This window comes from Mus pahari, chromosome 3 (genome assembly GCF_900095145.1).
Source record: "Mus pahari chromosome 3, PAHARI_EIJ_v1.1, whole genome shotgun sequence".
In the NCBI taxonomy this organism is placed as follows: Eukaryota; Metazoa; Chordata; class Mammalia; order Rodentia; family Muridae; genus Mus; species Mus pahari.
The window spans coordinates 156,402,079-156,425,626 of record NC_034592.1 but is presented as its reverse complement, the minus strand read 5'-3'; the positions used below and the strand labels follow the sequence as shown (position 1 = coordinate 156,425,626).

The 23,548-nt window shown below is 52.0% G+C and overlaps 1 protein-coding gene across 2 annotated transcripts; it reads right to left on the bottom strand.

The window, feature by feature from the left end:
* Nucleotides 1-2,451: 2,451 nt before the first annotated feature.
* On the bottom strand, nucleotides 2,452-14,811 carry Npepl1 (aminopeptidase like 1). 2 transcript variants are annotated; one of them, XM_021193020.2, is made up of 12 exons: nucleotides 14,574-14,811; nucleotides 13,882-14,067; nucleotides 13,361-13,531; nucleotides 11,100-11,189; nucleotides 10,658-10,739; nucleotides 8,962-9,104; nucleotides 5,754-5,831; nucleotides 4,860-4,960; nucleotides 4,467-4,590; nucleotides 4,040-4,216; nucleotides 3,542-3,652; nucleotides 2,452-3,037 (listed from the first exon to the last, which is right to left on the bottom strand). In XM_021193020.2, exons 1-12 carry the CDS (start codon nucleotides 14,721-14,723, stop codon nucleotides 2,876-2,878), a joined length of 1,575 nt encoding a protein of 524 aa, XP_021048679.1. In that variant the 5' UTR covers nucleotides 14,724-14,811; the 3' UTR covers nucleotides 2,452-2,875. The 2 variants fall into 2 exon arrangements, with proteins under 2 accessions (XP_021048679.1, XP_029392751.1); XM_029536891.1 differs by lacking the exon at nucleotides 13,361-13,531 and having other exon boundaries at nucleotides 14,574-14,780.
* Nucleotides 14,812-23,548: the final 8,737 nt, after the last annotated feature.

Sequence of the window (23,548 nt, the reverse complement as noted above, 5' to 3'; positions counted from 1 at the left end):
CTGACTTTGCTAGTGGATTAAGCCACTGAGTTCATGCTGAATAGAGGTGGTGAGAGCTGACAGCAAAAGCAGTTCTTGACATTTCTTCTCTGACTCCCAGCTACCATGAGGTAAGCAGCCTCCACAGCTACCTGCTCCTACCAGCTGCCTTCTGTCACAGGTCAATGCCATAATACAAACCATGGGTGGAGCCCTCTGAAACCATGAGTGAAAAGGCAAGGTTTCCCTTTCTGTTGATTTCCTTGGGGATTTGTCAGTGTAGGAAAAGCTGATTGGTGTCCGTTTGCTGGCACAGAGAGAACTGATTGGGGAAGTGACTTCTTGGTTTTTTGGGACGTGAATGGGGTACTGTTATGGCTGTTGCCCATACTCAGCTCATACAGCCCACTCCTTCAGGCTGCAACGTGGAGACCAGCTGACTTTTCTCCTGCAATGCTGAGGTGCTCAGGCCTAGGGCTATGAGGACAAACCAGGCACTGGGTGACTGGAGTGGCCAGAGGAGGTGAGCTTGGGTAGGATACTCCTAGCCATAAAACATGGCCCCGCACCCACCCTGTGCTTCTAAGCAGCTTCAGGCCACTTTCAGTGTTCCCTGAAAGGCCAAAGTATATGTTTCTATGTTCCCTTAGCATGGGCACATGGATTCCTAATGATGGTCCTGGCTAGGGCTCCTTATGTTAATACAGAGAGTAGGTCTTCCTTCTGTGCTCTCCAAGTCAGGGAGAAGCTGGGCAGTTCCCAGCATGGAAGCTGAAGGTTCTACTCCCTCCCCAAGCATGACAGGGCTCCACTGTGGTCATAGTGAGGATGACCACAGCCTAGCTCACTCAGAATCAATCCTGCCTAGGAAACGGTGCCAGCCATGGTAGATTGCATCTTCCTCACAACATTGAACTTCAGACAATGCCTCAAATATGTGCCTATAGGCCAACTCAGTGTAGACAATCTCTCATTGAGAGGCTTCCTGGGTTGTGTCAAGTTGACAGTTAAAACGGACATTGTCTTCATGATGATGGTCCAATTGCCTCTGTACACCTTCCTCATATACTGGGCAAACTACATTTCTGTGCAGCTCTCCAGAGCCTAGGCTGACCTGACTCCAAGGCCACAATAGAGGTCTTGCAACCCTGTGACTCCTCCTGCTGGGACTCCAGCAGAGCTTGGGGAAGCAGTTGTACCCGTAAGCCCTTTGACCTTCGGAAAGCAGAGCCTTTGGCTCACCCCCAGAAGCCCCAATCCTGGGTATGCCATCCAGGCCCTGTGGCTGCAGCTGATCCACAGCTGGGTCCCTACCACTGTGGCTGCCTTTGTACTCACACAAGGGAGACTCAGTTCCCCTGATGCTCTGTGACCCCTGCTTCCTGTGTCCACATGGGCACAGCTCCCCGGCATGGGGCAGGATGGGGATGGTGCCAGCTGCCCTAGAGAATGAACCAGACCACCTTGGTGACACTTCCCTCCTCTGGGGTGTCTCAGGGGGAAGGTGTGGAGAGCTGCCTACTGCAAGCAATTAAGTGGACTAATGACCCATGGAGGCCCCTGCCCTCCAGCAGGGCCATGCCTCCCCCTACACGGAAGCCCGCAGCTCCCCACTCATTTGGCCACTGCCCATAAAAGCTATTAACTGTCAAACAAGGTTTCTCAGATAGGGTGGGAACCTAAGAGCTGGCTTTTGACTTTTGGGCCCGCCTGGGGTTACGTACAGAGTATTTGATTATTAAACATTTGCATGGTGTCGGACCCAGAAACAGTTACCTTCTTTCCAGGGCTGAAGAGAAGTGGGGTCCGGGGTGGAGTGGGGTGGGGGCTTAGGCTGTTTGTCAGTGAACTGGTACAGCATTCCAGGCCCTCGCCTCAAGCTACCCGTTACAGAAGGTGTAGGAAGCGCCCCCGACTCACTGGGGACTAGTTCCGATCTCTCAGGCAGCCACACTGGGATGTACTGGGTTGGAAGACAGAGAGCAGGTGGGTTCTGTCTAAAATGAAGAGTCAACGTATCTCCAGATCCTATAGGCCTGCCTCCCGTCCCTTCCCTGTAGCCTAAGTGTGGCATTTCAGACCCTGAACCCTGGCTGGGCTCCCAGGAATACACACAGGTGGTTTCCAAATCAGGCCCTTTATGCCCTAGGACTTCCCTGGTAGGAACTGTGAGATTCATGTTCAGAGTTGAGGAAACCCAAGTCCACCCTCATATGAACAGAGCCTCTCAGAAGCCACCCCAGTGTGTGGAGACAGAAAACCAAAGCAGCTGGGAAACAGGCCTGGGCCTGAGGGCTGCCGTCCTCTGCCCCAGACTCCATGGCTCTGGGCTGTAAAACCAGTTCAACTAGCCATCTCAGGACCAGGAGAGCGAGCGAGCTTGAGGGCTGCTGGGTGAAGCGGTTCTGTACCTCAGCCTCAGACAGGCTCTAGGTGAGTTGTAAGACAGAGAAGTAGAGAAAAAAAGTGAGCGGAGGCAAGGTTATGTTGTGGCCATATTTAATTCAACTTCAAGTGAACTGGGGGTAGGTTCCCTAACAGCCAGTCACATCTACCCAGGGCTGGCTAGACACCCCAGGGAGCCCCAGCTAGAGCAAGGACCTGGATCAGGAAGTGCACTCACCACAGAGGATGACCTGAGGTGGTTCTAAAGACCAGGGTGGAGGACAAGGGACAGAGCTTGCAGATGCAGACCTATGGGATCTGTGACAATTTTCTCCAGACCCCACCAAGCCCCTAAGCTGTTTCTAAGAGAAGAATGGCTCACTCCCATAACCCCTGGGTACAGAAGGAGAAGCCAAACTCATTTTAAGAGTTAGTTAATCTTTCAATTGCTTAAAATCAGTCAGTGCAAAATGAGGTAAGAAACCCTGTGTCACGAGCTGGGAAGCAGCCCTCACACGAGCCTCCGTCTCTTGGAGTCACGCCCCATGTTGTCGCCTTCCTGGGCATCCACTTCACAGTCCAGCGGGGATACCAGGTTCAGCAGCGGGTCCTCCGAGGCACGGCCAAAAAGAGCCAGTAGGAGAGCCACCCCAAAGCCTGTGGCTCGCTCGCCCTGTGGACAGGACAGGGACGATGGAAAGGTCTAAGCCAGAGGAGCAGCTCTGTGCAAGGGGCTCTTCAGGCTTCTAGTCCCTCCTTCTGTCCATGGAGGTCCTGGGACACAAGGCTGTGTCTTGGAACTTCCTGCAGACGCCCTGACACGCTCTGGGCCAGCGAGGTAACTGGATGGTGGGCACAGCCTAACTAATAGCCGCAGCTCAGGTGGACATGGTCTGGGCCTCTTAAGAAGCACAGGCTAGGCTGCTGGGAGGACAGCACAAAGCAGCCGCTCTGTTCCCAGGGATGAGGAGGCCAAAGGTCAGAGGGACCTCAGCTGGCTGGAGGCTGAGCCACAGGTAATCTGACACAGAAAACAGAACCTTACTGATGAACTCAGCAGCAGCTCTGAGCCAGAGGAGCTTTGCGGGAACAGGGTAGGAGGGCAGGAGTGGCCCGGGCCATGAGGAGGAAGTGAGGAAGTGTCTGGAGGGGAGAGGAGGAACCTGGAGACACTCACAGCATGCACTGGGGCAGCAATGTCCAGGTGGACCCACACCCCCGGCCAGTCAAATCCGATGTGGGAGGCAATGAAGAGGCCAGCGCAGGAGCTGGGGCTGTTGTCTCGGTCCTGAGGACGAGAGGACATTGGTGACCTCCTTTACCCAGCAGTGGGAGGGTCTGGACGGTTCTCTCTAACCTACCCTTATTCATCAGCCATACACGGGAGTTCTCCCTAACCTATCCTTATCCATCAGCTACACACGGAAGCTCTCTGCTGAACCGGATGGCTGAAGCAGGATTTGACCTACAACAAGGCATCTACCTCCCCCCAGGACAGGGAACTCTACAGAGGAGCTAAAGAGGCAAATAAATCCGACCCTGCTGTGGGCCTGGTCAATGAGCATGCTCAGTGACATCAGACTGTACTGCGTCTGCAGCTTGGGAACATTGGTCTTCTCACTCACATACTCCTCAGAGCCACGGCTGCCCCCCTGAGTGCAGGCACCACACTTACCGCCACGGAGTTCTTCATGTCAGCCACAGCCGAGGTGAACTCGCTGAAGTGCAGCTCAGGACAGTAGACCAGCGGGTGGACCAGGTCACCGCACTTCCGGCCAGCCTTCACGCAGGCTGCCTCCCACTCGGCGCTGTTGGTGAGCACGGCTGCATGGTACTTCCCTGTGGCAATGCCCTAGGCAAAGGACACAAGGGAAGCAACCATACCAGGGAAGACGGTAGAGAATGCAAGGGAGAGCAAGCAGAGCGGTCAGCAGACATAAATACAGTGAGGGAGAGGGAGAGGAGGCTTGGACAAGTGGGTGGGGCATGGGTTCCGGTCCAACTGCAGGAGGGCGTGCTACCTTGCCTCCAGAATGACAGCAGCACACGCTCACCTGCCAATGGGGGTTCTGGGGGGGGGGCTGCAGCCAAGAGGTACTCACTTGTGCCCCTGTCAGGGTGGCCATGTCCACGATGATGTCAGCCCCCAGGTCTTTGCAAGCATAAGACACCCCGTCTGCCAGCACCAGCCTGCCCTCTGCATCCGTGTTGTTGATCTCTACGGTCCTGGGCGAGGCACAGACCCAGGTCAGGAATACAGCTTCAACTGAGCACTGGTGGCTTCCCTTTGTAGTGGGGAGCCCCGTCTCTGCAGTCCTCTATCTCCATGACACAAGTCCTCCCAGGACTATGGGACACCTCAACCCTTAGGCGGCACCTCAGGAGGCAGGGTAGGATTCTACCACACCTTTGGTTAGGGCCTGGCTGACCTGGCCTGGCTCTGGGAAGAAGCCACAGGTCCAAACAACAGTGCAAGCCATGAGAGGGAGCCTTACTTTCCTGAATACAGCAGGTGAATGTCATCTGGCCTGGTGGCATTGGGTCCGACCGCATTCTCGGCCAAGCAGAACACAGCATGGAGGTTATCTTTGAAACCCTGAGAGGAGAGGCAAGAGTGAGCTCCCATTATAGACTGGGAATTCTGGAAGGAGTGAAGGAGAAGCGGGAGAGAGCCAGGTGCTCTCAGACCCGCAGATAGCAGCAGACAGACAAACTTAGACAGACAGACTGGGGCCCTGGGGAGCAGGAAGTGAAGGTGCAATTTGGCAAGACCCCTTTTAGAAGGGGAAAGCCCTCCAGAGGCCAGAGCATGCAGCAGATCTCACTACACAAAATATGAAAACTTTACATTTGAGGCAATCCTCCTGCCTCAGCCTCCTGACCATCATTCTTACCCAAAATTTTACCACACATCACATCACTTCCTGGGTCCTGTGACCCAGTTCTTCCTACAGGTAGCAATCCCAGCCTCCATGACAAGAAAGAGCCACCTCTACATTCCTTCAGTGTGACCCCTAGAGCGTGGCTGTGGGCACTCAAGTTTCCCGTGTGTGTGTGTGTGTGTGTGTGTGTGTGTGTGTGTGTGTGTGTGTGTGACTGGCTGTGGCCTCCTGAATCCACCACCCCTCATGCCCATCACTGGGTACCCCAGCACCAGTTGGAGGGGTGTCCAGAAGAACCGACCTGCTGGACATTTCCTTGCCAGCACGTCTTAGATGCCAGAGCAACAGGGGTAAAGGACTTCTGCAAGCATGTGCGCCCATGGCTGCTTCCTTCAGAGAACCTTCAGCAAGCACCCTGAGTTAGCCCTTCTTACCCAATAAGCTTGCTAAGCTCCACTGCCGGGCTGTGCAGTCCTGAGGGAGAGAAACCAGAACTCGTGCCCTCACCTGCTTGATGGCAGCTCTGAAGGCTCCCAGGACGGCTGCAGCACCCCCACAGTCTCGTTTCATCCCTGGCATAGTGGTCTGTAGTTACACAAAAGGACCGGAAGCGAGGGTATAAGCCACATAAGTCACGTGAGCATGGAGCACGGCTGACAGCACGGCACACCAGGGCCCCGCCTTTCACAGGGCTCCCTGAGCACCCCTACAGTTCATGAAACTGACTGGCCAAAGGGGGCTTCTACCAAAGCAAGAAGAAGGAACAGCAGAAACGGCAGAAACATATTTTGTAGAGTTTTGGGGCTACCAAGCAATAGATGACACGGTAGAGGGAAACCAGCAAGCTACAGCGCCAGACTCACCATGACTGGGTTCCCCCACAAAGCCCTAGACCCCAGGCCAGCTTAGGAGTCTACTCTCAGGGTCTCTGCCTTCTTCTCCACCCTGACTCCGCAGAAACCAAGGGTCATGTGGCCTCACTCAGCCAGCACCTCAACAGGCTTGGCCAGGAATTTCCAGTGGCTATCAAAACTATGCCTTCCTCTTCAGACATGGGACCCAGAGGTGAAGTATTTGCCAATAAGCCATTTTGCCTGTGTTCTACATTTTGCACAGGCTCCTGTTGTGTCTCCTCTGAGGGGGGACAGAGGGTAACCCCAGGCTCGTGCCTATCCCATTCTCCCTGCACAGTTGGCAGCCAGCCTGTGTGTGGCTCTGGCTTCTAGCAGTTTAGTCCGACTACAGTCAGACACAACAGTGTGCTGACGGCCTCACTCTTGGTCTATATCCAGCCGCAGCGAGGGTACAATATACACAGCGTCCTGTCCACTTCTCCAAGGAAGAGCCCTGTGCCCTAGCCCCTCCAGTTTCTGACCCTGAAGCCCCTGCCATAGATGCTCATACTCATTCCAGTGGCCACTTGAAGACACCTTCACTGGCTTTCTTTTGTCTATCCCTGTAGCTTTTCTGGGGAGGCTCGGCTCTGTGCTTGCCCTCTCCTTGTCTAGCAATGCTTCCATGACTGCATAGAGCAGACCTTGCTTATCCTTTACGCCACTGACATCCAACCATCAGTAGGGGGCATCTCTACTCTACCACGTGCAGCTGAAGACCCCTGCCACTAAATGCAAAAGCCAGCTCCTGTGAACTATTATGCTGTTACACGGCTACGTCATATAGGCCTCCAGCTCAGACTGACAGGTTTGTATTTTAAATAAAAACAAGTCCTCAGAAGAAAGAATCTGGGCTTGAAATGTACAGTCATTTTGGAGACCCTTTTGTATCACAGGGGCCTTGAATTTTAGCTCACGGTCCTTTTTTTTTTTTGGATGTAGGAGGGGTTGCTTTTATAAAAACATCAACAAAAAAGGATCCATCTCGCATGACTGAAAAAAGCCATCTTTCTGACCTAATCGGAGAGAACATGCAGGCCCACTGAAATGAAGAAATGGGGCCCCGGGCCTAGCAGAAAACCATTTCGAAGTGACCCACCCAGAAAATGCCTTTGACAGCTGTTCATGGAACAAAGTGTACCCTTGCACAGGTGTTACCTCTGAAGCAAAGTGCCAAGCTCAGCTGCTTACGTGAGACCTCCTGACTCTCCCGTGTTTCTTCTATTAGTATAAAGGGAAAGGTTCTCAATACTAAGGTGCCATCTGCCCTGGTCACGTTGACACACACACACACAAGGCACAGATACACAAAGTGTCAACACTCTGGTCCAGTGGAGGCTGTGGCCTCCGCTGGGTCCTTCTTGTTGCTGGGAAACCAAGTCATAGTGACCTCACTTGCAGAAGCCCCTCCAGGAAGCAGTAATGCTAAGTTTGAAAATTTTAAAGTTTAAAAACTCTCCTGGGGCTGGAGAGATGGCTGAGAAAAGCTCGCTGGGTGGCCTGAGTTCTGTTCCTAGTACCCCTATGCTCTCACAACGGTCCACAGGCTTGCGTGTGGTGTATACTAGCAGGCAAAACACATAAAATAAAATAGATTAAAAAAAAAAAAAAGAATGCCACTGGAGTGTGAGTCACTGTCCCTATTGTACGAGGGACACGCCTCAGCTGCCTCTTCCAGGTCAGCGGGAGCACAGGGCAGCCACGAGAGTGACAGACCCAGACAGCCACTGCCTGAGGCAGAAGCAAGAGAGAGTTTCTAGATGAGGCATGGACATGGTAATAACAGGGCAAGCCTCCCTGGGAGAGCACAGGGCAGCATGCATCACTAGCACTAAGGTGAGCTCTGCAACCCAAGGCGGGACTCGGAGACACTTGTGTACGCCACTTGACAGCCTCCCTGCGCTCCAGAGCTTCTCTGACGAGCTAATGGCGACAAAGGAATGTGAGGCTTCTGGTATGAGGAAGTGCACCAAATTACTGCTTATGCATGGCTCTGGGTGCTGACAGCCTCCAGGAGATCCACCCTTCATGTACAAAACAGACACCCAAGGCTCAGGGCGGCCCACTTAACTGCCTCAGGCTCCGTATCAAAACAATCATTCAGAGCACCAGGCTGACGTACCCACTTGCAAAGGCTACCCGGGGCAAGGTTGCAGACTGGGGCATCTGTGCTTCAAATGAGCCATTGGGGGCCCAGGACAGGAGTGGGAGACCGACACCCACTATTTTGTTGTTCTCTGTAAACCTCCCCCCCCCCCGCCCTGGGAGCCTCTGCTATCAGTTGCCTAGGGTGACAGAAACCCCTCAGAGTTAAAGGAATGGTGGGCTGGGGTTCTGAGTAGGAACAGAAGAACAACCCTGGTTCCCATGTGTACCCAACACAGAAATGTGCAGAAGGGTGAATGGATTTGAATTCACAGAACGAGAGACCCAGGCAAACTTTTTAACGCCATAGTCCATCAGCAATCAGCAGAGACAGAGATGGGCACTTATTTTGTGGATCTTTTCCCTATTAAAACACACTAATGAGATCTGAAGTGTTAATATGCTGCCGCTCTCTTTATTTGGATTGGAATATTTTTCTTTTCTAAATTTTCAACTGGCAAGATAATATGTGTGGAATTCAATAAAAGAGAATTATTTGCTATTGGGGTTATTTTTAAACTTGTATTATTAGTTCCATTTCCTGAGTAGTCCTGAAAATAATTGTGTTGGGTAGAAGAGGAGGGATTTTAAATAAAACAATCGCCCACTCCTGATACTAAATGCACTAGGTACTTGAACGTGCCAGTCTGAATTGCACCCTGAAACCCACATCTTACCTTCCCTTTGATGCTGAGACCGCCGGTGTCATAGACGATGCCCTTGCCCACCCAGGCAATGGTCTGTGTGGCCCCATCAGGGGTGTGGCTGAGGACAGCCAGAGCGGGTGGGTGGAGGGCAGCTTTGCCAACCCCGTAGATTCCTGTGTAGGGAAAGGAAGAAGTGAGGTGCCCATCACACTGGTGGAGATGTCCAGAAGCCCTGTAGACTGGCACGAGTTGGCCCATCCCTCTCCTGCATGGCAACCTCAATGGATCTCCCTTCCCACTCCTGCAAGGAGCCAGTGTGGGATGGGAGAACACAGATCCATTCCAACATCCATGACTGCAAAGTATTGTTAGGCAAGAAAACTCACTGAGGGGAAAAAACATGGCATGGTGCCTATGGGGAACAGAGGTCTTACCAAGTGAAGCAATTCGTGGCCGATGCTTCAGGGCCTCTCCCACCTACCCTGAGCTCGGAGCCCTCCTCCTCCCGCAGCTCCCACGGCCTTTGCCCCATCACTTCCCTCCCCTTTTGCTTACACGCTCCATCTTCCCAAAGAAAGAGGTGCCTGCCTGAGCACAGAGGCTACACATGCACCAAGGTGCCCTGCCCAACCATGAAGAAGGAGAAAGCACCTGTCCGACAAACACTCATGCCCACTACAACCGCCACCTCCTCAGAGAAACTCCCCAACAAAAATGGCCGCTGCCACGCTGAGTTTTTCTGGTTAATGTGTGGGGTTGGCGTGGCTCCGACAGCTGCCCCAGGGGTACACATGAGCATGGCCTTCCCGTAATTCTCCTTCCCTTACTTGAGGAGCTCTGGCGACGGTCTTGTCTAAAAGAGGACTTGGCACAAGTGACAAGGCCTTCTGAAGGCTAGGTGAACATCTTGCTTAGTCATGTTTCCCAACTCTGTCTCCAGACACCTTACTGAGGTGGACATTGGCCACACTGTGAGTTGTCTTTTGGAGAGGACCCACTGGGGGGACCCAGTCTGAGCAGGATTACCCCATCCCCAGCCCTAAGGCCAGGCAACAGCCTCCAAGAACTTCCGCCTCCAATCTTCATGCTGCTGTGGCAGGTGACAACCCAAGTCAGCAGAGGGGTGTGAGACCGAGAGTACTGTGGCCTGAGCCCAGGACCTTGGGAGGAGCTTGTTTCGTAGTCACTGAAAACTGTGGCAGTGACCTTTGCCTGCTCAGTCTAAAAAGCGCCTGAGACAGCCCGGTTTTCCCCTCTAATTCCTAGGGATGTAGAGATCAGGGAAGGAGGTAGCTTTAAGAGAGACGTGTAGGCCAGGACAACCCCCACTGCATGACTGGTACAGGAAATATGCTCTGTATGAGAACACTATCCACTGGGACCCTGAAAGTGGCCATGAACATGTGTAATCGAGGAACGGAGAGGAACGGAGGGCCCCACTGAGCTGGCTCTGAGTAAGCGCATGGGAGGCTGGAGACAGAAGCCGGGAAGGAGGCGGGTCTAGTGACTCCCAGGATCAGCAGCAGAACCTTGAAGGCTGCCCCTGCCTCCCCCAGGGATGCTCTGTCTCCCAAGCTCTGGGCTTGGCCTGATTCCATTCCCTTCACGTCCCCAGCAGGACGAGACTGGGGACCCTGTGCCAAATGCCACCAATGCTGCCCCTGCCACCAGGTTCCCCAGCCTCTCCTGACAGTGAGAGCTGTGGCGAGGAGGAAGCTCTACGCACCTCCGAATCCTTTGGTCTTTAGCTGTTCATCGCGGATGATGGTGGGGGTGATACCCAGCTCCTTTCCAACTTGGATAATCTCCTGGACATATTCATGGAAAAAACCAACAACACGAGACACGTGAAAAAGTCTTGACTCAAGGAGAGGCTGGGCTTCACGCCAAAGATGAGTCTATCCATGGCTTCATGGTGGGAAAGGAACTACCTTGGGGGCCAGTGGCTGTGCCTGCTTCCTGCAGCTGGTCTCAGTAAGGACCTATCCTACCCATGCCCTCAGCTAAGGATGCTGACCTTCTGGAGCAGAACAGACAACACGATTTGATGAAAACAGCCTTGGGACTGATTTCCAGGCCAGAAAAAGTACAGAAAACCTTAAGGCTTTCTTGCCGTCTCTGTGATTGAAGACCATCCCACCTCAGCTCATCAGGATAAGGCCACGGACCTCAAGGAAGATGTCTGTGTTCATCTCATTGCATGGCGTGTCCACAATGCGAGCTGCTAGTCGGACACCTTCTGCGGCATTGGTTAAACACTAGGGAAGAAGAACCAAGTTCATCACTGGGGCCCATGGGCAGGGTGGGAAGGGATGTTCTCGCCCCATCCCATCCAGTTCCCCGAGGACCAGAGACATCAAAGATCTAACACTCTAGAAGAATGCTTCAGGCTGTTCACAGGTATGGGAATGGAAGGAGCAGGTGCTTTGGGGATCCCTCAAAACGTCACCCTACAATGTTGAGAAGGTTGCTTTCCATGAGTCCCCAGGAGGGGACTGTCACCCTGTCCTCCCGGTCACTGAATGGTCTACTAGGGCATTGCTGTAGAAGGAACGGGACCATGTTCTGCCTTAGAGAGCTCATGAGCCTCAGGGGACCCAGGAGAGGACAGGAGCTTGAGACAACAGACCCCCGACCAGACTCCTAGCTCTGCGCTAAGGACAACTCGGGGACAGCCCAATAGGGTCTGTAGATGCTAGATGTATCTAGAGACAGGTGGCTCCAGGTCTCTGCAGAGCCACCCCAGCCCTAGACCCCTGCCTGACCATCTTTCTCTGACACAGGGCTTTCCTCATAGCTGACTTGAGCAGACCTCCACCTCCATTTAATCCCATCATTTGCCCAAAGTCTCAGAAGCCAGGGATAACTGGCTACGTCAGTGCCTCTGTGCTGGCCGGAAGAAACAGATATTAAGGGGCTTGCGGGGGCGCTGGGCTTTAGCTTGCAGTTCATCATCACCTCCCCCGGACTTGTATGTCAGGAGGGCAGGCACAAGTCGATTCTGCCAGCCGGCCACCGCCCCCGCTGTCTGACCATCACAAGAGCCGCTGCCTGTCCCAGGTAATTAAACCTCGAAGGCTCTGCGTAGAGACCAGGGAGCTGACAGCTCAGATATGAGCTGTGCTTGTGAGCCCCTGCCACCTGTCAGCAGCCGGTGGCCTGCGTGGGATGTGTGTTGGGCCGAGGACTGGCCTCAAGGGAGGCAGTCTAACCCCGCAGACCCTCCACCGAGTTCTCACTAAGCAATGAACGAGAGTGTAGAGCATTTCAACCTCAGTCTCACTGGCAAGAGAAGAAATATCCACTCGTTTCTTCCGCACAGGTTTAGGTGAGGCCTGCTGCATTGCAGGCAATGCGACGGACTCTCCGGTGACTGGGAGAGATGTCAGTAGAGACCAGGACAAAGCAATGGGTTAAAGTCTACAGGACCCAGAGCTTTAGGGATGGGGATCGTGGGGGTGCCCTGGTGAGGAAAAAGAGGGGGCACTTATCACCACAGAGTGCCCAGACCCGAGCGTGTCTGGCTAGTGGAAGGATGTAGGGGTTCACCGTGGGAGGACAGAAAGCTGTGTAGAAGGGATGGAAGCGGCCAGGGCTGGCCACAAGTGGACAGAACGTAGGGCTATGCTCAGGTTTCCAAGCTGGCGTCTGGCAGGAGGTGAGGCAGAAGCCCAGAAGGGACCTCCGAGAATTAGCAGGCAGACATGGTCTTCAGCGCCCACTGCCAGATGAAGGCCACACGGAGTGGAAACCTTGCAGAGTGGCGACACCAAGGCCAGAGAGTTTGGAAAGAGAATGTAAGAGAGTGAAGGGCAGTTGGGGCAAGAGGCTTGAGAATTGGTGGGTATGCTTCAAGGACAGATGGACACATCGTGGCCCTCAGAAACAGAGAAGGGGCCCAAACTAGATCTGGGTGGGTTGGAAGAGAAAGGGTTACAACTAGCTAAGCCACTAGACTGTTTTCAAAAACAGAGCTGACGCAAGATGGCAGCCATGGAGGGCCGCCCCCTTTTAACTCTATCAGGGGGACAGAGGACAAAGCCCTCAAGTAGGGGCTTGCTTGAGGCTCAAGTGACAGCCTTCCTGAAGCCAAAGTGAAGGGACCAGTTGGTCTCTGGCTGCGGGGTCGAAGACAGGTCAAGCGCCTCCCTGGACTACAGGCTGGCAATGGTTTTCGGCCTGCATGGGTTTCCTCTGAGGCTCCAGTGAGACAAAACACATAAAGGAACACACAAAAGTGCTCCCCACCAAACACACAAAAGTGCTCCCCCACCTAAGGCATGATCACATCACAACTGCACCGAACAAACAGAGACCTGAAAATACAACACAACAAGACCCTTTCTGGGGATCCCTGAGAAGCACTAGATCTTCCCTGGGGAAGCGAAGGGAAGAGCTCTCCACCTGCATGCTCCCTCTAGACACCCACTTGCAAGGTGGACACTTCCACTGGGCCATTGTCTTGTCCCACCAAGAAGAACTCCACCATGACTGTCCTCTTTTCTGCGCGCCGGGATGCCCCTGAACGGTGTGTGAAGAGTGGGAAGGCCCGTGCCAGGGCACAGGCAGAGGCGAAAACCTCAGTCTGTTCGCAGACCATCTGTAGTGAGAGAGAAGCAAGGTGGGGCTGAAGCCACAAAGGGACGCCACCTCTCTCTCTCCCAATAGCAGCTCTACAAACCCAGCCGTCTGTGCCCCACAGTAACCTGAGGCTGCGTGAGAAAAATGTCTGCCACCAGATGTTGTCCACTCTTTCCCAGACAGATGAGCAGGGCACAGACATAAGCCCAGGCCTCAATAAATCTAGGCTGGCATCTCTGATTTGTCACGCAAACCGATCGGGTGTAAATCACTTGGTGGTTGAAGGGTTAGAATGGGAGATCACACGGGCCAGCCTGTTGCTTGAAGTGGGCCACGGGCTGGGGTACACTCACGGGCCCCAGCACTCACCAGGATACACCGGTGGGTTCCAGGAGGCAGGCAGGTTCTCACGAGCCTGGTGATGAAGTGGGCTGCGGACGGGCTGTTATGCCGGCTCACCCTAGAAGGCAGAGCTGCCACTGTGGCGCAGTTCAGGTAGAGGGGACAGCTGTCTGTGGGGTTGGGGTTGAGCGTGGCCAGAGCTGCCTGCCAGAGCTGGGTTAGAAAGGAGATAGGAGACAGACCGGGCTTCAACACGCGTGCTGTGTGGCTGGATGCGCCCTGCGGGCCACGCCTGCTTGTCTAAGGCACCCCAGCCGCCACCAGCGGGCATGTGTGGCTCTCTGCTACCCTACCACCCTCGTGGGACTGCGCCTCGCGCTGGCAAGGCCTGTCTGGGGAACCTCTGCTTCAAACACTTGGAGGCCCGCCTCCCGGGCCCTGGCTAGTAGCCATGGAAGCGGGTCTCGAGGCCATGGGCCACGCGGAAAGCCGCCACCCGGCCTTCTGCAGGGCCGGGCCCGGAGGTGCGGAAGCAGGTGGCTCGGCCCGGGGCAGGCCGGCGACACAGGCCGGGCCTCGCTGCGGCCAGGGCCTTGGGGACAGACGGCTAGGCCTGTCGCGGGCCTGCGCCCTGGGCCCGGCGGAGCGCGCGGGCGAGGCGGGGGCCCGTGGCCCAGGGCCTGGGCTTGGCAGGCGCATGGCGGCCGCGGCCCGCTCACCTCCTCGGTGACCCGGGGCTGCAGCTTCCCGCGGACGTGGCTCCAGGGCACGCGGTGCAGGTGTTGCAGCTGGCCCAACAGCAGCAGGGGCCGGCTCTGGGGGTCCGCGTCCCCGGCGCTGGCCTGGAACTGCAGCCCCACGCTCGCCATCTTCCCCCCCGCGACCCCGGCCGGGGCGCCCAGCACCCTGCGCCCTGCTCCGGCCCGGCTCGGCGCCGCCCCGGCCCGCCCGGCCTCGGCGCCCCGCCTTCCCCGCCGCCTCCGGGCCGCGCCGCCCTGCAGGGCCCACCCGGGGCGCGAGGGGGCGCCGGCGGAGGCGGGGCGCGGGCCGGACTGCGCCTTCCGGGCCTCCGTTGGGGGCGAGTGGCGCGCGAGCCCCTGGAAGCGCTCCAGCTCTGCCTGCTGCCCTGGCCCGTCTGGCGGGAGGTTCCCGGACTCGAGGAAGCCTCACTTGCCAGGGACAGCCGTGGCTACTGCAGTGGCCTGACAATTAGGCACTCGGATCCCCCCCTTTCTTCAGCGTAGGCCGCCTTCTCGGCCTAACGCTCGCCGGAAAGGTCACCATTCAGCAGTGGGAGCAAGCTGCCTCCGCACGTTGTCACCTGGGTTGGAGAGGAAAAGATAGCAGTGTTGGGAGGTTATAGGAAGTCACTTGAAAGGAGTCAACTGCTACCCTATACTGCCCAGATTTTGACATCTCCAGGCCTGGGGCTGGAGCTCAGCGACCTCCAGTCTTATATGTCACTTATAATCTGCATTTCTTCTCTATTATCAGCCTTTAAAACTAGCAAAGCAAGATGGCTGAGCGAGAAAAGGCACTTACTGCAGCGCCTGAGGACCAGAGTTCTAGTCCCGAATCTGGAAGGTACAAACCAACATCCAAAACGTGTCCTTTGTCTAAGAGGCACCCACTCACACTGACTTCTTACACACACACACAAACACACACACACACACACACACACAGACAGAGCGAGACAGAGAGACAGAGACAGAAAGAGAATTAAATAAAACATTTTTTTTTAACCTACCAAAGCCAGTTTCATCACACAGCTCTCCATTCCACTGACCCTGAAGGCACCACCCACCTCATGTCCCCACCTACAAGCTATCTATGGTGTGGATTTCTTCAACTTTGAAGGTTCCATAGAATAGCCCAGAGCAGGCCAGCCCTGAAGACGGCAATAGCTGAATGAGCAGAGGGAATTCCTTTGAAACTCCAGCTTTCCTGACACAGAAGTCAACACTAATTGGATCTTATTTTCTTGAAAACGAGTTTTTACAGCAACTGCATGTTTTCACACATTTGTAAAGGGTACTAAGTGTTTCTATCCCGATTCTCTGGTGTTTGCAAATACAGTGTGAGGCACAAGGCACTCAGAAGGGCCGAGACAACTTGCCCTCTTCCTAGAGGGTGGCAGACTCAAGCTGGTCCCTGTGAGGGGAAGTACTACGACCCCAGTCCCCAGGCTCGTCCACAGCAAGATGTCGTCTGAAGGAATGACACTGAGAGGTGGGGGAGAAGTGAACATGACCAGCCTGCAGTCTGTGCGAGCAGGAGCTGGTGCGCAGGTGCGTAGGTCTCTACAGATGCTACAGGACCACAGAGTATTTTGGAGGACTTGGGGAGAGGACTTGGGAGGTAAAATATTTGCTGCACAGGCCTGAATACCCCAGCACCTGTAAAAAGATGGGCTGCAGTGGGGCGGGGGGGTAGAGACAAGGGTCCCTGGAGCTCCATAATCAGCCATTCTTACCCAGTTAGTTAACTTCAGGTTCAGTGAGAGACGCTGCCTCAGAAAGCAAGGCGGGGCCTTTCAGCCATCTCTATGGATAAAGGCACTTGTCATCTGAGTTCAACTCCCAGGTCCCTCGTGGGAAGAAGCAGACCAGCTCTGGTAGGTTGTCATGAACCTGCAGGTGAGTATGCAAGCATATACACAAACACAAAATGAATATATAAGTAACTGTAAAAGTCTACCAAAGAAACAAGGTGGAGATTCATTAAAGGAAGACCCCCTAGGGCCAACCTTCAGCCATTATATATGTAAACTCACATGTGCATGTGCCCACACACATATGAACACAGGCAACACACACACACACACACACACACAGGCAAGACACACCACACACACACACACACACACACACACACACACACACACACACACACGAGTCCTCCCCTATAAATAAAGGAAGTAACTTTTGTGAATCATAAACAAAGATGGCTGAGCTGGCTCAGCTCAGCCAGCATTTACTAAATACTTACTACATACAGAGCAAGAGGGACAGTTGGATACTTTGTAGTGAGCAAATATTCTTGATCCCTGGTTTCATGCCACCCCTAGACAGAAGAAATTGAAACCACACAGGACATTCCACTTTGGATGCCTATCAATTTCCTCAAGACAGAATGTGTGTGATGGATCTGAGAAAGTCTGAAGAAACTACTTTCCCTCTCACGGCAAGCTTCACAGACACTAACATAAATGACACAGGGCTGCTTTGTTTAGTTAGATAGATTTTTATGAAGGTATTAACCCACAGCTCAGGATACACCTCACTGTCAAGGAAAAATTGAACTTCTTAATTTTTTTTTTGAAAAATTAAAGTTTAAAACAAATGGCCAGATCTTGCAACCCAAGCAGCAACTTACAATTGTGATGAATTGGAGCCAACTCCACACCCGCCGAGGGCGTTGCTGCAGCTCAGAAGCAACAGAAAGTTCAAATGCTTCTGGAAGAAAGAGTAAAGTTCTCAGGAGTCACGAGGTCACATTCCGGACACAGTTCTAAAACCCCACAGGTCCCCTAAGGCTGTTTGCACTCACTGATCTGCAAATTTCCTCAGTGCTAGAGTATCTGGCCTGAGAAGGCAAGTGTCACGGTTTATGGTATCTTCATCCAGTGGTCAAATATGCATTCATGTATTCATTTTTGGCGCTGGGGACTGAACACCAGGATCTCGACTGGCTGGCCAAGTGCTCTGCCATGAATCACATCCTCATGTCTCTCTTCATTTTCTACTAGGTCAGTCTCAGGCTCATCTCTAGCTTGGTTGATAGGCTGGCCTTGGACTTGCAATCCTCCTGCCTCAGCTTCCTCAGTCCAACCTAGTTACCTAGCAAACATCAATTCTGAACAGCTCTAGACCCCTGATCTCTCCAAAGAGAGCAGCGGAGAATGAAGGCTGTGAAGGCTGTTTAAATGTGTGGATGGGCGGAGTCACTGCCACAAAATCCAGACATCCGGTTTCTGGGAGAGGACTGAGGCAAGGGAGGCCCTGCAGACTGGGAGAGAGCTTTGACGTGGGTCTTGAGGGATGAGTTGAAGTTTGCTGGCAGTTGGATCCTGAACTAGGGAACTAACCCTTCATAGGGTGCCCTGGGGTGCTAAAGAACACAGTCCACTTGAGACATCTGAACTCAGGTGACCAGGCCTAGCATCCATTCAGCCAGACTTTGTTCTTGCCCTTGTACATGACTGAACACCAGTCCGCAGTCCTTAAGACTTAGGGGAAACGAACACTATGAGCAGAAAGTGGAAGACAGCTCTGGTCTGCTGATCCCCATTCTATCACACTTGGCTGAAGCTACCAACCTAGAAAAACAGGCCATGACCTCTGTGGGCTCTGCCCCAGGCTTCGAGATCTGTGCTTGCATCTCTGTACCATATCCCGAGTTCCCTAAGATGAGAAAATGCCTTGGCTACACTCTGTAACCAGTAGTACCAGATGGTTCACCTATGCTCACACCAGAGTCACCCAAAAGTAAGAGGAGCTCACTGCTGTAGAAAAACAAACAAAACCCACTTCCACCAACTATGGAAAATTGAAAACCTAGTACAATGACACTTCTGCGCCTTTCAGCAAGACTGTGCATGTTTATAATCTATACATATTCATGTATAAAGGTGTGTGAGCACATATTTCTTTCCTGCATTGTTTAAAGCAAATTGTATACATTTATCCCTATGTACCTCAGAGTGATACACTCTGGGAATGAGGATGCTGGTTGGATCACATCATCCCATTCAGACCCATGGGCGACTCACGATTCAAACAATATTATCCTCTAACCCTGTTGACAGTGAGATGTCCTTACTGTCCTCCGACATCCTCTGTGGCTTCTTCCTTTACCAGAAGCCACACAAGGATCAGACGTTCCATTTGCCTGTCAGGTTCTCTCGTCTCCCTGAATCCAGAATAATCCCTGCCTCTTTCTCATGACGAGGATGTGTCACACAAAAGGCCTGGAACTTTGAATTTGCCTGTTAATTTGAGATTAGATTTGGGTTAAAGGTGTTTGGCAAAAATCTATATTATTCTTTCCACTGTCCCTCATGAGGGGGTACAGGGCCTAAGTGTCCCTTATATCTGGTTTAAGTGTGATCTGAGAGACCCGTTCTGGTCAAAGTACAGGTTTTCTTTATAATTGATAGACATAGAAGCAGTGTCCGCCTTACAGTCCAATAACCACTATGCCTACCATTTATATTTATTATTTATTGACTTATTTGTGGCAGGGACTCACGTTGCCCAAGATGTACTTGAGCCTACCTGAGGCTGGACCTGAACTTTCGACCCTCTTGCACCTGCCTCACAAGGGCTGGGCTTGCAGTTATGCGCCATTATTGGCTGTGCATGACCTCAGAGTTTCATGAATGCTAGACAAGCCCTCTACCAACTAACTGGGCCAAACTCCCAGCCCCCACCCCCGCTGTTTAGTAGCTTTGCGGCAGCAGAGGGCTCTGGCTTGCACCGCTGGTCTTGTTTTCTCAGGAGGGGCTAAAGAGACTGTTGCTATTTTGTTAATTTCCTGTTCAGACAACAGAGCAGATATGTGTTTTCATCTGCTGTTAGGGGGAGATTATCTTCCCTTTTCCTTATGGGGAGGGACACTTTGGGGCTGCTAAGATGCCCTGGTGTTCACTGTTTCTGTCCATGGTGACCCAGCTCTAGTACTATGTGTAAATGAGGGCACCATGGCTACAACCTCTAGGCTGTAATTTCCAGCTCTTTCTGAGTGGCTTCCTTCTTGCTTCCTGGGACTGGCTACATCATGTGAGAAGTCCAATACAGAACAAGAACGCAGAACTTCTTGTCTCCAATAGGAGCAAGTCAGGAAACTGAACCATGCATGAGGCCCTAGGGGCCCAGCGCCCTACCCCATGTCTTTATGAACACTCACAGGTACCTGCTTGTCTGACAGAACAGTTGCTCAGGCCAGTAGCAGTCCCCTTGGATGGGTTCGTATCTCCTAACACATTCTCAGTTTTGTGTTTTGTTTACTTGGTTGATTGGTTTGGTCTAGCGTTATAAGATGATTAGCTCACTCTGTTCCTTCTTGTCCTGCCAGCCACTTCTCCAGGAAGGTGTGGCTCTTGGGTGGTATTTAGGACCAGTTGGTTAAGTAGAGGCACACTAGGTCCCCAGTGATTCTTGTCATGGGGTCTTTTCATTCATAGGACATCCCAGGCTTGCAGATATCTTCCCTTGTGACCCCTCTGCAGGCTTCCTCCTGATACTCAGCCATCCTCCCATGGATGCTCTCCCCACCACAGACAGCAGCAGCTCTCAACCACACAGCTGCCCTTTCTTTATTCTTTTTGTGCTTGCGCTCGCTCGACCACTGCCATTCAAAGAGTTGGTTTCCTGGCTGCGTGGCTTCCCTGTGGCAGCCGCTTAGGTTCCTGTGTTTAGGTGATGGTTCGCCTCCCCATGCTTCTTGTCCCTTTTCTTTTCTAAGTATGTGAAACATTTATCCATCTCAAAAAACCCTAGCTGTGAAGAGGGATGCTCAAAAGGGGGTTCTTCCTGTCCCCACTTTCTATTCATTCCTCACACATCCCTCTTTACCCCCACAGGCAGCCATTTCTACTAGTTGCTGGTTTATCTTGCCTGCCTCTTTGAGAAAAATACAGCTACTACCTTCATGCACCTTACACAAAAGGTGTCACACAATCGTTTGCGCCTTGCTTGAAAAGCACGCCATACAATCTCATCTCTGTGACTGTCTTCAATCTCTGCCATCAGCAGGACAAGAGAGAAGTCGTTAACAAAAATGTACTAGCAGAACCATTTATTAACAAGCTGAACCTGGTCCTTTGGACACGGGGTCTTGGGAACTCCTGGAGAAGATGGAGGTTTGAACTAGTCCTTGAATTAGCCTCCCAGCTTCAGGCAGCAATAACCCTCATGTCTCGGGAAGTAAATTCTTATTTACCTCTGAACACCAGCACAATTATTTTTGTAGTTGTGAAAGTTTTCGAGGGCATATTGAAGACCTGGAGCCTTGGGGCTGGGGAGGATGCGGGAAGGAAGAGAGCAACAGCTAGTTCAGTCCCACATTCCCTTAAGCAAACCCAACCTGTGAACATGAAGACTTACAGAAAAGCAAAATGGAGGTGAATGTTTATTCTGATCAAATCTTTTCCTGAGGAAAAACCTCCGCTGGCAGGATCCTGTTAGAGGCGGATCTCTCCCGTGTATTGAGATGACTCACTCCAACCCACGTCACATTCACCTCACAAACACCCTTGTGTTTATTACACATCTATCTATGCTATTCAACGCAGACCTTTCAAAAAGAATCATAAATCTATTGTTGAGGATTTGGGCAACTGAGTGGTGTGAGGGGAGGGTGGGGGAGGCAAAAAGCTAATCTAAAATTCTTAGGCTTTTGTTGTCTGGAGTGGTGAGCAATGAGAAGCAAATTCAGTATTTTCTTCTCACTGAATCTGGAAGGTCCTTTTTTTTTTCAGGCTTGCTCAAAGTTATGGATGGAAAATTCTGGGTCTTTATTTCAAGCTGGTTCACAGTTACAGATGGAACATTCTAGAAGGGTCTTTATTCAAGGCTGGTTCATAGTTATGGATGCAACGTTCTGGAAGGGCCCTTAGAGTGGTTCATAGTTGTAAATGAAAAGTTCTGGAAGGGCCCTTATTTCAGAGTGGTTCATAGTTGTAAATGGAAAGTTCTGGAAGGGTCCTTATTTCAGGCTGGTTCATGGTTATGGATGGAAAGTTCTAGAAGGTCTTATTTCAGGCTGGTTTGGTTATGGATGGAGCATACTGAAACGCCTTACTTACATTACAGTGCAGGGTGAAATGCCAGGTCTCAGCCATTTATAAAACGAGAACGACACCCTAACCCAAGCAGAGAATGAAACATTTTCCTCAGACTCATGATTTTCCCAACATCTTCATAATATAGTAACACTGAAGACATTACTCGTGAGAGGCCTAGAAAGGTATTTGGAAGCCTTCCTCTCCCTGTGCCAGGTACACTCAGCAATGTGCTGTACAGTGCTGTTTTTAAACCAGGATTTATTTGTTGCCTTAAAGTCAGCAGTACATGAAACCAGATGGTACAGTCTTCCAATGAGAGGCTACTTCCCATCCCTAGGATTCTCAGGGCTATAGAAAAGAGGGCAGCTAGATGCTGGGACCCACACTCTCATGGTGGACTGGGAATCCCAGGGGGAAGGCATAGTGGGGTCAGTACTGCTGGGACTTCAGAAAGCCTGGGTCCCCACTTGGCTAGTTTGTCTGCACCAGGGCGTGGGGGCTTGAACAGCTCAGAGGTGTGCAAACAGAAAACATATGTCTCCATAACGCAGACATGAGGGCTGGAGTTCTGTGTAAATCTAATTATTAGCATGAACCGAAGGTCCTGTCACTGTTTAACTCACCCGACCTTTTAAATGGATGACCAACCTTGAGGCTTAATTGGATTTAAAAAAAAAATCAATTTCTAGCCATCGCATAGTGTTGAAATGAAGTGCCGCACTCTCAGGCAATTGTAAAATCAGGTCTGCCCGAGACTATTTTTTATTATTTACAACTTTAAAATGACATTATCCATCTTGGCGAGCATTTTATGCACGCATATACCTTTGGTAAACAACTGCGAGCTCACATGTGCGCACACCCGGTCGCGTCACCACACACTCATTATTTTTCCGTTCAGCGGCAGGCTGATTCATCAGCAGCAATCTCTTCACACCAATTACACAAAAAACTGAACTGGGGTAATGGTTCACCGCTGTCTGCAAATCTCGGAGCTGCAGCCTGGCCTCATCTTTGTAATAAGAAAAAACACCCTTGAGGAAGCTTTTTACCAAATCACATCTTGACCATTAAATCTTTCTTGAAGAAGGTCATTTAATTTTATGGAAAGAAATGAACAATTAAAATGGAATATGCAGAGAGAAGTGCTGGTCTAGAGATTAGGAAAGTGACAATTCCATTTCGATCCTGTGCTACACCTGGGCATGGGCCTCGGTTTCCCCATCTGGAGAAGGGACAGCTCAATGTGGGAGGTGTTTTTCTTCCCCACAGTGAATAAAACAAAGCTCTGCTGTGATATGGTGGGTCAGAATGCCAAGCCAGAGAACAGGCATTTGGTTCCCTCAGCACTTCCTGGGAAAATGAGGCCAAATGACATAAACCAGGGCCCTCGGCCTCTATCACATCTGTAAATGAGAGATAGTGATTACTAATGGTGGAATTTGGATGATTAGCTTAAAGCAATTATAGAATTATAGCTGACAAACAGAAAAAGCAAACCCCAGCGGTCCGTTTTAACGAAGCCTGACTGGAATGTGCATTGTCAAATGGAGCCTTGTTTAAATAGCCCATTTTTGCCAGATTATGGAATGAAAGTGGAGGACCACACAATTATCTCAGCATTCAGGACAGTCCAGGGAGCTCATTTGCACAATTGGACAAATGATTATTTTCTTTTGCCTCAATTGACCAGATAATTGTGCACAAGTCTCTGCCATTTGGCTCTGTGGAATGTCCCTTGACGTAGTAAGAAAACCCAGCATAGATGGGTTTAGTCTATCTGAGGATGGTGATTCTGAGCCCGATAGGAAACACTTGTACATGAGCTATCTACATGCCCACCGGCGCCCCCATTAGCTTGCTCTGATTGACAGTCATCAACGTGCAGGGTCTGCTTTCCTTCAG